Here is a 13617-nt window from a genome sequence, read left to right as displayed (position 1 = left end):
GAGCAAAAAATCCTTGCTTTCTGTGGACCTTGCTTTCTAGTAGAAAAAGAGATACTAAAAGCAAATAAACACATCAGTATATCATGTTAGATAGTGAGAAGTGCAATGGAGGAAAAAAATGAAACTGGGTAAAAGGAATAGGAAATATTGTGGGGAGGGACAGCTAGTACTGTTTCATACAGAGCAGTCAGGTGACATTTGAACAGAGACCCAAAGTAAGTGAATATGAGAAGACTGTTCCAAGAAAAGGAAACAATGGTGCAAAAGGCTCTGGGGCAGGAGCATCCTTGTTAAATTTTAATGGACAAGGAGGTTGATATGATGGGGCGGTGTCATATGAATGGTATGGAGATCATGGAGGAAATTACAGGCCATACCATGACTTTCACTCCATGTAGTAAAGTGAGAAGCCAATGGAGGATTTGACGAGAGTAGTTCCATGATCAGACACAAGGTCTTTTTGACTATAGTGGAATAAAAGCAGAAGCAGAGAGACTATTCTATAGGAGGGTTTTACGATAGTAATAGTCATAATTAGAGTACAGTATTATAAATATGACAGTAGACAATTATTATGGAAGCCTAGGGGAAGTATCACACTTCTATCCAAGAAATTTCAAAGATAGCTTTCTGGCAGAGGATGAACAGCAGTCAGATGAAGTGGGGACCTGTCAGTGCTCATTATAACTTTTATGAAGAAGACATTTTTATGCAATTCAAAACCCAGATTTCTAAAAGCATTTCATCTGATACTCCCTTTTTGCTGTCAACCTTGATTTTGAGGGTCTTTGAACTGGTTTCATTTTTCTATCTTGTATTTTCTTTTCCCATTAGAAAATCAGTCATTCATCTGTTTTATTTCAGTCTTACACTGATAAAATTAACAATAGAATATTTTTCAAGATGAATATAATTTTTCTTTCAAGTTTTAAGTATGGAAATATGATTTCTTAACTGAAATTACAAAAGGCACCAGAGGCAAATTAAATTTGGCATGTGATTATTTTTCTTTATTAAGCCATTTGCAAATTGATGTGATAATTAGATATGAATATAATTTACAGATAAGCAGGTTTCCTTCCAAGAAGGAAACAAAATTATCATTAAAGTAAATTTAATTACACTACATGTTTAAAGGAAATAGGGACTCCTACATTTCAGTAGTGTATGAATTTTAACAAACATTTCATTACATGAAAGAAACTGCAATGATAACTAACTTAAAAAGCTAAGTTAACCCTATCTTCACTTTCACTTACTTTAGATTGTAAGAATGTTACAGAACTTAAAATACTGATTTCCTTAGAACTTCATCTTGTATATGCACATTTAAATCTCTTAAATGTTCATAAAATTTTAAGATTCATCGGCAAGTTATATTCCAAAAGTTTGAAGGTTTTTTAAAGTATTCAGTTTCATTCATGGTATTTAATATTTTACTTAAAATGTATTTGAAATTCAACACACAGGTAGTAAATGCTACTTATAGAGAATTATAGGGGGCTACATTATTAATAAGTCACTGTTCTGATTTCAATAAAGTTGTTTAGAATTTAGCAAACAAGCAGAAATTTCATAATCTTGACTTTTTACATAGCCAAACAATTGAAAGTTCATAATAAAGATAAAACCTACTTTAGGAAAATAAATTATGTATTCCAGCTGAACTTCGGAACATTTTTCCAAAAGGAGTATCTTTTAAGTGAGTTTTTTGGGGTGCTGGTGAGCTTAGGAGGCACCGTGAACTCTCAATTGTGACTTGAGTAAAGTCACTAAAGAATGGAGCTGTACTGTATAACAGAGGACACCAAATCTTGGTGGGCTTTATTCTGTAGCAGTAGGAACTGTTGGTGTTTTTAAGAAGTGAATTATTATTTAAATGTTGGTGGTTGAGTTTCTAGGCTAGCCTGTAAAAACCTCTTTTACCTGTTAGGTTGCTGAGTTTGGGGATCTGGAAGCAAAGTAGCCTGGGAACAACATGTACTTGTGACCCTGGGCCACGCGACTGCTTTGCATTCTGCTCTTGCTAAGCCAGACCCTTCTTGCCTTCTTGCTGCTGTAGGACTGCTCTGTAGCACCTCACCTAGACCTGCCCCATTCTCTAAAATTACACTCTCCCTCCAATTCTTGCTTCCCTCTCTGACACACATCATAACTCCCATATACACAATATAACTGACCTTATTGCACTAGGAGAAAGACTATTTGCTCGGGAAAATTCATGGTAAAAGTCAAGTGTCTGCTGGCTCTTTAATCTTGGAAGTGTATATGTTTTTAAAAGCAACGGCTTTTTAACCAAAACAGTAATTCAAGAGGGTACAACAAGGTGAAGTGAAAATATTGGGGACAGTAGAGCTACATTCAAAGCAGATCAACCCCATCTGGTAGTTTGTACCTAAGGTGGTTCTTGTGTGAGAGCTCATTATGTTGCAGGTACCAGGAAAAACAACTCAAACTGCCATACAGGCAATTAAGTGTAAACCTTCTTAGGGAGAAGCCTAAAGATAGGCAGGCTTCAGGATGGGTTGATCCAGAAACTCAGTGAAGTCATCAGGGTTTATCTCAGTCATCGGTGGCTGCCCTTAGGCACAGGGAGCTCTTCCTTTTTCACATTCAGGGAACAAAAGCACTTGGGTTACAAAGCCATCCCTGAACTAATGATTGTGCGCCATGGTTGAAGCCAACCAGGGGCCACCTCTGAGTTAACAGTGAGGCCAGCTCTCCTAGTCTGTGGACAGGGTAAGGGAGATTTTGATACCCCATCCAAAATCAAGGTACTGCTGGCTGTGTCACAGAAAGCATGCTGAGCCAAAGACCTGTTGGATTCTATACAACTTGATCCTTTCTTAAACTTCTGAACTTAAAATTCTCGAAAAAATACTCCTTAGAGTGGCCTGCAGACCTAAATGAACCTGAATATCCCAGGGTGGGACCCACCATTCTGTTTGCTTTTTAAGTTCCAAGTGGTTCTTATGTACAATAAATTTAAGAACTGCTCTAAAAGCTCCAAATTCACATATGACTCCCTCAGCAGTAGTAAAGAAGAATGGTAGAAACAAGAGCTATATGGTTATTCATCTACATTCATTGGTTTTGAGGCATTCTGTTGTTCTCTTCATGTATTGATCACTATGAAGTATTTACTATTATATATTCAGAAATCACAGAAGGATCACATTATGTGACCATATGTGCCAAATAATGTAACATGAATTATTACTTTAAATGTAATCAAATGTGTTAAGGTTTAAATAAGTCTGCACTCAGTCTAAGTAATATATTCCTAAAATCATTGTCTTATATGGCTATAAATAATACTGTGCATATTACTCAAAATCAGATTGTGGGTATATATACACAGAAAGTAGAAATAGTTCTATAGAATTTGTTCCTCTGTAGTTACAGCTTCAGAAATGATTATCTTTGGTAGTAAAAGTGTTTACTTTTTCTTGAAAGATAACAGAAACTATTTTAAATTTTAATATGAGTATTTGGTAAATTAATCAAGACAACCAAATAAGTTTTTAGAATGTAGATACAGAGACAGATATGAATAGATAAGATACTGCATTTATTTTGCCCCAATTCTATGATTGTTATTTTCTCCATTCTGTGACAGTCACAAACATAAAATAAGGGCAAATACCAATTTATGAAGCTCTAAACTTTCTTTAAAGGCTTTCTTACAAAATTCTGTTGCAGTTAGAATACTGTTTCAAAGTTCTTAGCCAACTTGACACATGCAAACTTCACAAGCTTTAAATTTTAGTCTGCATTCTCAATTGAAATGCACAGTGAAAACTGCATACCTGCCATTCTCTTAACTGTAAATCTTCATTTATTGCTATTTGTCACATTCTGCCTATAAATGGATGATTGATAGTAAATGTAAGGGGCTGGAAGTTTTTTTGTTTTATTTTAATTATATGTAATGCTATCTGTGAGTAATAGCTACAAGCCAAAAAAATGCATTTATCATTAGGGTTATTCTCCTTTTCTGCTTATTAAGGTCACAACAATTTTATGTTGTCAGCATGATATTGGGGGGCTGGAAATGGTATTATTTAATTCTTATTTCTCATTCTAAAACCTAGCCCAGCTCATTTTAAGCTTGAGGCTTATTTTGAGTAGCTGCAGTTAGACGTAAACCATATCAGATTAGCTTTAGCAGGTTCATTTGTTTTCTTCATTCCCATATCTACTGTGACTTACATCTTCCTGTTTACATATCCTCCCAACATCTAAACACAAAATTGAAAATCTGACCTCATCATCTTCCCTCCCAGCTTCTTCCTCACTTCATCAGTGTCAGTGTCAGTACACACTAGCATCATTTTGGTCCCCAACCTTTAAACTCTTCGAAGATTGTGTTTTTTTGCCTGCCAACTCTTATTCAAATAAGTCATTCCTAAAAATGATCCATAAAAACTATACCAAGGCCTCATAACCTTATGCTTTTGTACAGCAAGAGAGCAAGAGTCCCTGTCCTACCTAACTCCCTCAGTCTTTCACTAAGCCTTATGATTAGAATTCCTTAAGCATGGTAAAATATCATTCACCTAAAATGGCCTCTGTGAAATTACACATAAATTTCCAAGTAGTATATGAACATATTCTTCCTCTCTGTCAAGTCTCTGCACTTATTACCCTCATGCCATCTGTTGAGGTTTTTTCCTAACGTAATTAACATGCTCATTTGGAGACAAATGGAAAATAAAGAAAATTTTGAAGACAAAAATAAATATCACCCATTATATCCATAAGACAAGTTTGTATTCTTGATTTTTACTAAATTAGCCTCATTGTATATGTAGAGTATCACACTGCTTTCTTACATAATCTTCTAGTTTATTTAAATTAAACCTTTTACCATTGTCCAGACATGAACCATTTCTTGACTGCATCTCAGAATTCATGCATATTCACCATTTTCTTTAAGATACATCGTAGTGTTTACTTCCTTTAATAAAAGTTCCTTTTTCTATATCTTCTCAGGCATCTGCTAGTAAACACTTTAACATATGGGTAGTCAGTAATTCTCACTTAGTGGCTTTTTATTAGATACTTATTATATGCTGAATTCTGGAGACACAAAAATGAGACAGGGCTTACTAAACTGATGGACAGTGACTGCAGTGGGGTATGGGGGGGACTTGATAATAAGGGTGCATGTAATAACCACATCGTTTTTCTTGTGAACCTTCGTAAGAGTGTGTATCAATGATACTTTAATAAAAAAGCAAACCACTATGTAAAAAGTCAGGTTTACAACCAGATAAAATTGAGTTAGCTAACATTGCCTGAAAAAAATGCTAGCCCCGCTTTTTGGTTGTATACGATAGTATAGCCCACCAACTAGCTGGGAGAACTGAACTGGGAAGTCATTACAAGCCTTGGTTTTCTCATTTATAGAGTGAGGGGAGGACCTCATTAATGGAAATGGTAGCTTCCATATATTGAGCACTCACTATATGCTGGGCACTGTACTAACAAGTTTTAGTTTATTCCAGTCTCATAAGTTTCATACAAGAGAATTACTATTATGCCCTTTGTACTAAGGTAATTAGTCTAAGATCACAGGGGAGAGTGGAATTTGCATCTCAGGGTGACCAGTTCCAGTAAGTATCCTCTTAACCACCAGCACACTCTCTTCAAAAATCCATGGAATTCCATTCTTGTTATTTCCCTTCTGAGGGCTGGGCAGAGGCACTGAGTTTTAAGATCCAATTCTGTGACTAAGTGACCCTAATTTGCCATAGACACCTATAGAATGCTCCCATTTTTCATTCATTCATTCATCATTGCATTCAACAGATACATTGTACCAAAACCCGTTGTGCAAAGATGTAAAATGAGGAAGCAAGATTAGACACTTTCCTTCTTTGATGGAATGATTTCACAGAAGTTTGACACATTTCAGGAAACCAGGGAAATGCCTGTGGGCTGAGTTTGCTTGTACTCTAGCTACGTTGGGGGGACATCTTTACTCCTTAACTGATTTGTAAACTCTACAAAGGTAGTCCTACCCTCACCTTTCACTTATCACTCCTGCCCTTATACAGGAGACAGATAGTTCTTTAATGGGTAGGTATTTTCTTTATGTCATTTAAAAGATAAAGCAGCAGCACACACTAGCTTCCATGTCATACACTCATTCTAAAGCTACCCAATTATAACACATTTTCTGCCCAACCTTTACACACAGTTACTTTTTTCTATCTTATTAACAGATTTACAAAGGCCCTGACTTTTCATTCCGGTATTCAAGCCTTCAGCTGAACTGTGAATATCGTTTCCGTGTGTGTGCCATTCGCCAGTGCCAAGACCCTGTGGGGCATCAGGACCTAGTAGGTCCCTACAGCACAACAGTGCTCTTCATCTCTCAGAGGACTGACCCGCCAGCCAGCACCAACAGAGACACTGTGGAAAGCGTGAGGACCCGGCAGGCACTTAGTGATGAGCAGTGTGCAGCCGTCATCCTTGTGCTGTTTGCTTTCTTTTCCATCTTGATTGCCTTTATCATTCAATACTTTGTAATCAAGTGAAAATATAACTTTATTTTTCATACTGTATTATACTTTGTCATGTACTAAAATCATTTCTGTATTCCTTTACAAAAACAGTGGTATTTAGCACTGGCATTGAGACAGTAGTACATCATATTTGTCATTGTCAATGTTTATATTGTTAGATTGAGGCTGGCACCTTATTAGAATGCAAGCCACAATAAATTACAATTTGGGGTTTTTTTGTTTAGTTAGGGCTTTTTTTATCTTTTTTTTAACATGTCTTGTAAAACAAACTTTCTAAGAGGCAACAAAATATAATTGATATTTTGACCAGTCAGCATGAGTGTAATAGTGACAACCTGATCTGTTCAGTTTAAAGATATTATGTAGTGAAAAATTCAGAGTGAGAAAAATTTAGGCTAACATGCTATATAAAAATGTTTAAGTCTGATGCTGTGAAAGCAATCTAGTGCTATATTTCTACCTCCTCATTTGTCTTAGTTATTTGATAAGTGGGATTATGATGAATAACTGGAGGGGCTTAGCAAACTGGATGAAAGAGTACACATGAAGAAAAGAAGCTTCTTGTTTGATAAATGTGGAGTTCTTCACAAGTATATATTCATGAATTTACAGATAAGTCAATTAAAGAAACCACAGTTTACTTGGCCTAAAAATATTTTATGTTTTCTCAAAAAGTACCTCTTCAGGTCTTGAGAACATGGAAAAAAAGAGGGCTTTTAGCTACTTTTTTAAAAGTAATTATAATCAAGTTTGAATTTCAAACCCATTTAATTTAGTTTTGTGAGCCTTTGAACTATATGTGTATAAAAACATGCGCATACATATATGACATATATACAAACTATACATACCAATTGTAAAAATATATATATACACACGTACCATCTATCTGGTATAGGCTAATTTTGAAGAACTCCCATCAAATTTGCTGCTTCTCCATAACTACTGCCATTACCATGAGATTTCATAATCAAACCTAACCTTATTGTTTGGGGCACCAAATCTGAAGACAATTAATTTGCACCAGTAAACTTCAAGCTGCTTTCTTTCTTGAAAAACTAATGTTTAGTGTAATGTATGTTTGGATACTGTTCCAAATTGTTGATTGCATGTGGTTAATGTTGCATTAGAGCACTTTGCAATTGCATAATTCATTAATGTTTTGTGAGCTTGCATTTGTGAGTTATTGGGTGATCAGACTGAATTCTGTCAAGTATCACATTGTACATCTTGCACAGATGTCGATGACTGCCAGTAATAATAGTTTGTAATGAGACTATCTAAAATTCTTGTTTAATCACATCTGTTATCTGTAAAACACTTGTAACTAGCCTTTTTAATTTATTATTTGAATTTTAGATTAGTGAATCACTAATTTTTAGTTGCTGAGTTTAGCATTTTAGTGATTACTAAGCACTTCTGTCAATCTTTGAAAAAAGGACGTATGTTTTGTGTTTTGAAGATCTCTGAAGAATTTCTCTTATATTAGAATAGGCATGTATTGCAACTGCTTTATGTCAAATGATCCGTGCTGTAGAAAAAGCATTAATCCTTGTTCAAAAAAGAAACGGATAAACTTGGCCTTTCCAAGTGGTAAGAATGATCTGTCACTATAATATATTGTATGTTTACATTTTATTTAAATTTAATTCTTATACATAGGCTGATAACTTTCCCCCAAAGCAACAGTGATTGCAATTATTTTCTAGAAACTTCCTAAAAGTGCCACACTTGGCAGTACAAATGAGTTTGAGTGTAATAGCCCAGAGTTTTCTATATAGTTGAATGTCTAAAATGGTAAAGTGTGCCACTGTGGCAGTTACGGTGGCTTATGTTTTTCATAGTAACTCAAATGAACTCCTATTTTTGATAGTAAATGTCATTTAATAGTGTACTTGCCATTTGAGCCTCACTGCAAAACTAGTGCAGAGGAGAAAACAATTTTTAATGTAATCTTGATTTTACCTCATATACTGTACATTCCAAAAACTCTAAACTTTTTAAAGATTATAGATACACTACCAAAAATATCACCTTAAAATTGTATAAGGTCGAACTTCATACAAATGAAAAAATATAATACCATAAAAATACATAAACTGTGTAGCAAAAGTATCTTTAAAACCCATGGAAAATAAAAGTTGTATCATTCTTTTTTGAGATATGGTTATTGTATTCATCAACATCCATTATTTGCTGCCTCTTTCAGAAAATGAAATGTTAAGGGTACCCTCCTCTTGCAATGGGCTTAAAACAAATTTCCCAACACTATTCAAATCTTCAACATGAGGGGACCCATATTTAAATTAAAGAATGAAATTAGAAGTTTTATTCTAGTGACTTGATTTTGTGCAATTCATTAAATAACTTGCCTTCTTTACATAGATAAAGAAGAAGTGAACCTCCCAATGGAAAAGAAATCTCTGACCTCTCCTTACCTTTCCTGCGTTGTTCATCTATTTCCCACTACCTTCTTTCTCCCACTTCCAGGGACCCAGAACCTTCCTGTTACTGACACTGCTATTATGCCCCCAGGTCGGACCTCCACCAGGATGTTAACATTCCCTCCAATTACATACCAAAAGTTGAACTATCTGCAAGTTCTCACACATACCAGAAAGTTCATCGTTCCTTCTCACTCGTACCATTGTAACTTCCATCCCACAGACCTTATCCAGGAATAAATTGCTTTTAAAATCCAAGTGAACCTCTAATTGCCACAACTGCAGGTACCACAATAAAGTCTAAAATGTTAGGCTGGGGAAGAGGAGGTACCGTGGATGTCAAACAACAGTCAGTTGTAGAAGCAACTAAGTATGAATCCAGACTTCAGAAGAATGTGATACTGACGGTGTTACACATCACCTCTTTTTTTTTCCTGTAGATAGATTGGAAATAAGAGTCCTACACATTGTGTCTGTGCATTCTGTAGGTTGGATTCCAAAACAAATACCTTCTATCACGAACAGATTCTCTGCGTGTGGATCCCATGTATGTGGTGGCTCAACCAGGCAAATAGACACTAGGAGAAAATGGTTCTCCAAAACCTAAAACCAGTCATCCTGCAACCTGACTACCTACATCAACTTAAGTGATGGTAATACCTCATATTTTTAAAGAGCTTTTTAAATATTCTATTTTGATACACACTTTTTAAGATATTGTGTATGTCCTCGTGAGTATCCCTTCATTTGTTCACTCATTATTTTATCCCTGATACTATTAAAAGGAAGTGAATACTCAGGAAAAAAAGAAAGTTGACAGAACTAAGATTTTAATATTGTGGTCATCAAATCCTCAGTGTCCAGAGTGGGGCCTTCAAATGTTTGGATACTGTAAGGGCTATTTTTCATCTTATATAGGAAACAGGATGATACTAGCTATGGGAAATTTGCCAAGAGAAAAGTTACAAATCTTTGATAGATGTTGAAGCCATGTATCTAGCATCTATTTATTGACCACTCATTGTGTGCTAGGCATTGTGTTCAGGGTTTTACCTTAGCTATCTCATATACTCCTCTTAATTGCTCTCTAAGTATAAACTGAAGCAGAGAGAAATCAAGCTCTGCCAAGGTCTTAAGGATAATAAATGATGGAGCTGAGATTTGAATCTAGGTTCCCCATACTTGACCACTATCCTCTGCTGTCTCCAGAAGCATTGAATTCTAAGAAGGAAATCAAAGTAATAGTTGGCTTCAGTATTGCATTTATGGTAGCATTTACTGAGTAGTTTCTGTGTGCTAGGCATTGTGCTGAATACTTTCCAATAACTGAAACAACCCACAGCCCTCATGGATTGAATAGAAAATGGACATGGAGAATCTGGTACAAGCAAATCAGATTAAATGAGAGGCTCTAATTTCTTTTACTCTAGAATTTCATTCTTCAACATTTTGGCTTCCATTTTGAGCCTGCACCCAGCCCTAGGAAATAATTCATTCTCTTAAATACTCATTCATCCAAGGATGAAAATATCTTTATTGCCCCTTACCACACACAAAAAGTGAATATAGCTATGACATGGATGGACTTCAAAAACATGCTAAGTGAAAGAAACCAGACACAAAAGGTCACATATTGTATGGTTCTATTCATATGAAATACTTGAGTAAGTAAATCCATAAAGACAGGGGAAATTAGTGGTTGCCAGGGGTCAGGAGGAGGAGGAAATGAACAGAACTGCTTAACGGGCATGGGTTTCATTTGGGAAATGTTTTGGAACTCCGGCTAGTGGTTGCTCGACACTAAATATGCTAAACACCACTGACTGCTCACTTTAAAATGCCTAGTTTTATGTTAGGTGAATTTCACCTCAATTTTTTAAAGAGGGAATGTAAGACAGACCTAAAGACTGATACACAGACAACACAGGACTAGAGAATCCTGGGTAGCAATAAAATAAACTGACCAAGTCGTGTCCGTTTTGCCGCGGCCACAGATCCACTTCTCGCTTCCTTTTCAAACTGCCATTCTTGGGTGTTCTCACCCCTTTCATCCAGTGGGTTGTGCCTGGTCTGGTGTACAACCAAATTCTTTATGGATGTCCTTGATAGCTGTTAAATGATTTGGCCTGCACAGGCCTAAATTATCAGCTCTGACTCTTAATATTTCTAGGGTGACCCAGTGATCTTAGGGAAGAAATTATGTTTTACAGTATCACAGTTTACAAATGACAGCTTCTGGGCAGTTTGAATGCCCAGCATATACTCTGAAAAGTAATCAAAGAAACATTTGAGGAAAATTCATGTTAGATGCTCAAGAAATAACAGAATTAACTTAATGATTCTCTAAATTTGATTCACACCCATTTAAGCCAGTCATGCTATGAAAAACTTGAAGTCCACTGATTGTAAATCTGGTTCAAAATGACCTAAGAGGGGCAATGAGGATAAAACCACAAAGTGCCCAGGGAGGACACACATTTCCAGAAAGGGTGCACACAGTTTATGACAATATAGTTAAGATTTTTTTAAAGGGACACCAAGTTTTAAAAGGCACTATAGACCCACTCACTGTAAATAAGAGTATTGTACTGCCACTCATTCGGAAAAATAAAAACGGAAAAACTCTGAAAAAGAACAAATGAGAGGATTAGCTGCATAGAATTATAAAACCTCAATGATATATAATACCAGCACACATACACACACCAAAAAAAAAAAACCCTAAAGGAATAGAATAGAAAGCCCAGAGTCCCAAGTACACATAGGAATTTAGGATCTGATAAAGCTGCACCTCAAGTCACTGAAGTGAAAATGAACAATTCAGTGAATGTTGTTGAGACAACTGGGTGGCCCCAAAAAATTAAAGTTAGAGCTATATCTCACACACACACCTTTTATCAGGATGAATTCCAAAGAAATCACATTTAAAATGCAAAATAAAATGAAACTAAATAAACTAGAAGATACGGGAGAACTTTATAGGGATGGCCTTTGAAATCATGCCTCAAAGAAACCATTACGATTAGCATGTATAATGTGGGGGGAGGGGCACGGGGAGGGCTGTGCAACACAGAGAAGACAAGTAGTGAGTCTACAGCATCTTACTACACGGATGGACAGTGACTGTAATGGGGTTTGTGGGGGGGAGTTGGTGAAGGGGGGACCCTAGTAAACATAATGTTCTTCATGTAATTGTAGATTAATGATAACAAAATAAAAAAAATAAAGAAGCCACAGGAGACTGATCATTTCAGTACTATAAAAATAAAAATTTCTGCATAGCAATTTAAAAAATAATAAAGCAAATAATAACAAACCAGGAAAAAATATTTGCAATTGATACTCCAGAAAAGGGATAATCTAATCTAATAAAGGAACACTTAAGTTCCAAAATATACAGATGAAATAACCAATAATCCTTTATAAAAACAGACAAAAGGATATAGGCAGTTCAAAGAAATGGAAATACAAAGAACTCAAACATGACAAGATACTCAGTCTCACACCTATGATATAGGAAATGCCAAATAAAACAGAAAAAACAGTTTTCACTATCATTGGCAAAAATGCAAAACCTTGGTTATACACTACATTCTAACACTAGAGAAACAAGACATATCGGTGGAATTCAAGCTGTACAATCCCTATGAAGAGAAATTACACACTGTGTAAACTCTGACCAGGCAAGTCCACTGACAAATATTTAACCCTCCTACAGATATAATCACCCACTTGTGACATATTGGAAAAACTACTCATTGAAGACCTGTTTATAAAAGCAAAACACTGGAAATTACCTAAACAAACAACAGTGAAAATCTGGTTAAATTGTATAACCATTGCAATGGAATATTGTGCAGCTGAAGCAAAAAAAATACAGTAGTCTTCTGTTCACCGATGTGGGAAGAACAAAATACTAAGTTCAAAAGCAAAGTGCATTACAGTGCATGCACTCAGGTGTCCTAGTTTTCAAGTCTCCGGGGTCCAGGCAGCACACGAGTGAGTGAATGAGCCTTCAAATGATACCAGCCCCCAACTATTGGACTACTCCGAGCCTTTGGGTCTCTGTAGCTGAGGTTCCAGCCATCAGTGAACACAGACAAGCCACCCCTGAATTCCTGATTCAAAGAATTAGCACAATAAAATGGTTGCTTTAAGCCACTAAACGGTCAGAAATTGTTATGCATTAATAGTTGCTAGAACACACAGGTTGAATTCAAAAATATAAGGTCCTTGGCCAAATACTGGTTCTCTTCTTTCAGGACACTCGCCATCCAACCCCACACTTTCAATACCACTTAGGTTGGAAGAGGTCAGGTGACTTCTCACCAGTGAAATGTGAGCAGAGAAGACATTCGTCTCCCAGTTTATTAGGATTCAGTCAGGAAAACAGATGGCACACTAGGTATTTAGCAAAGATCATTAAACAAGGCATCACTTCAGCAAGTGTTACAGGATTGAAAAAACAAGCAGGTGACACAGAGCTAATTAGTGCAGGAAAAAGCTGTCACTCTTTGGGTTGGGAGCAAAGGGCCGATATTGAGGGTGTCAGAACCTAGAAGCTTAGAGGAGGCCCGCAGGACTGGGAGCCAGACCTCTGCGGAGTGCAGCCTGCCTGCAGACTGGGGCCAGTGCTGCCC

At 36.3% G+C, this 13617-nt stretch overlaps 1 protein-coding gene across 3 annotated transcripts in view; it reads left to right on the top strand.

The window, feature by feature from the left end:
• Positions 1-8695, top strand: part of FNDC3A (fibronectin type III domain containing 3A) — a 193955-nt gene extending 185260 nt beyond the window's left edge. For all 3 annotated transcript variants that reach the window (XM_036904142.2, XM_036904152.2, XM_036904168.2), the window contains one exon: positions 6231-8695. In XM_036904142.2, coding sequence (XP_036760037.2) covers positions 6231-6545 — 315 coding nt within the window. In that variant the 3' untranslated portion in view covers positions 6546-8695. The remainder of the gene's footprint in view (positions 1-6230) is intronic.
• The last annotated feature ends 4922 nt before the right edge of the window (positions 8696-13617 follow it).

Source organism: Manis pentadactyla, chromosome 17, assembly GCF_030020395.1.
Source record: "Manis pentadactyla isolate mManPen7 chromosome 17, mManPen7.hap1, whole genome shotgun sequence".
Taxonomy (NCBI): Eukaryota; Metazoa; Chordata; class Mammalia; order Pholidota; family Manidae; genus Manis; species Manis pentadactyla.
This window is presented reverse-complemented; position numbering and strand designations above follow the sequence as displayed.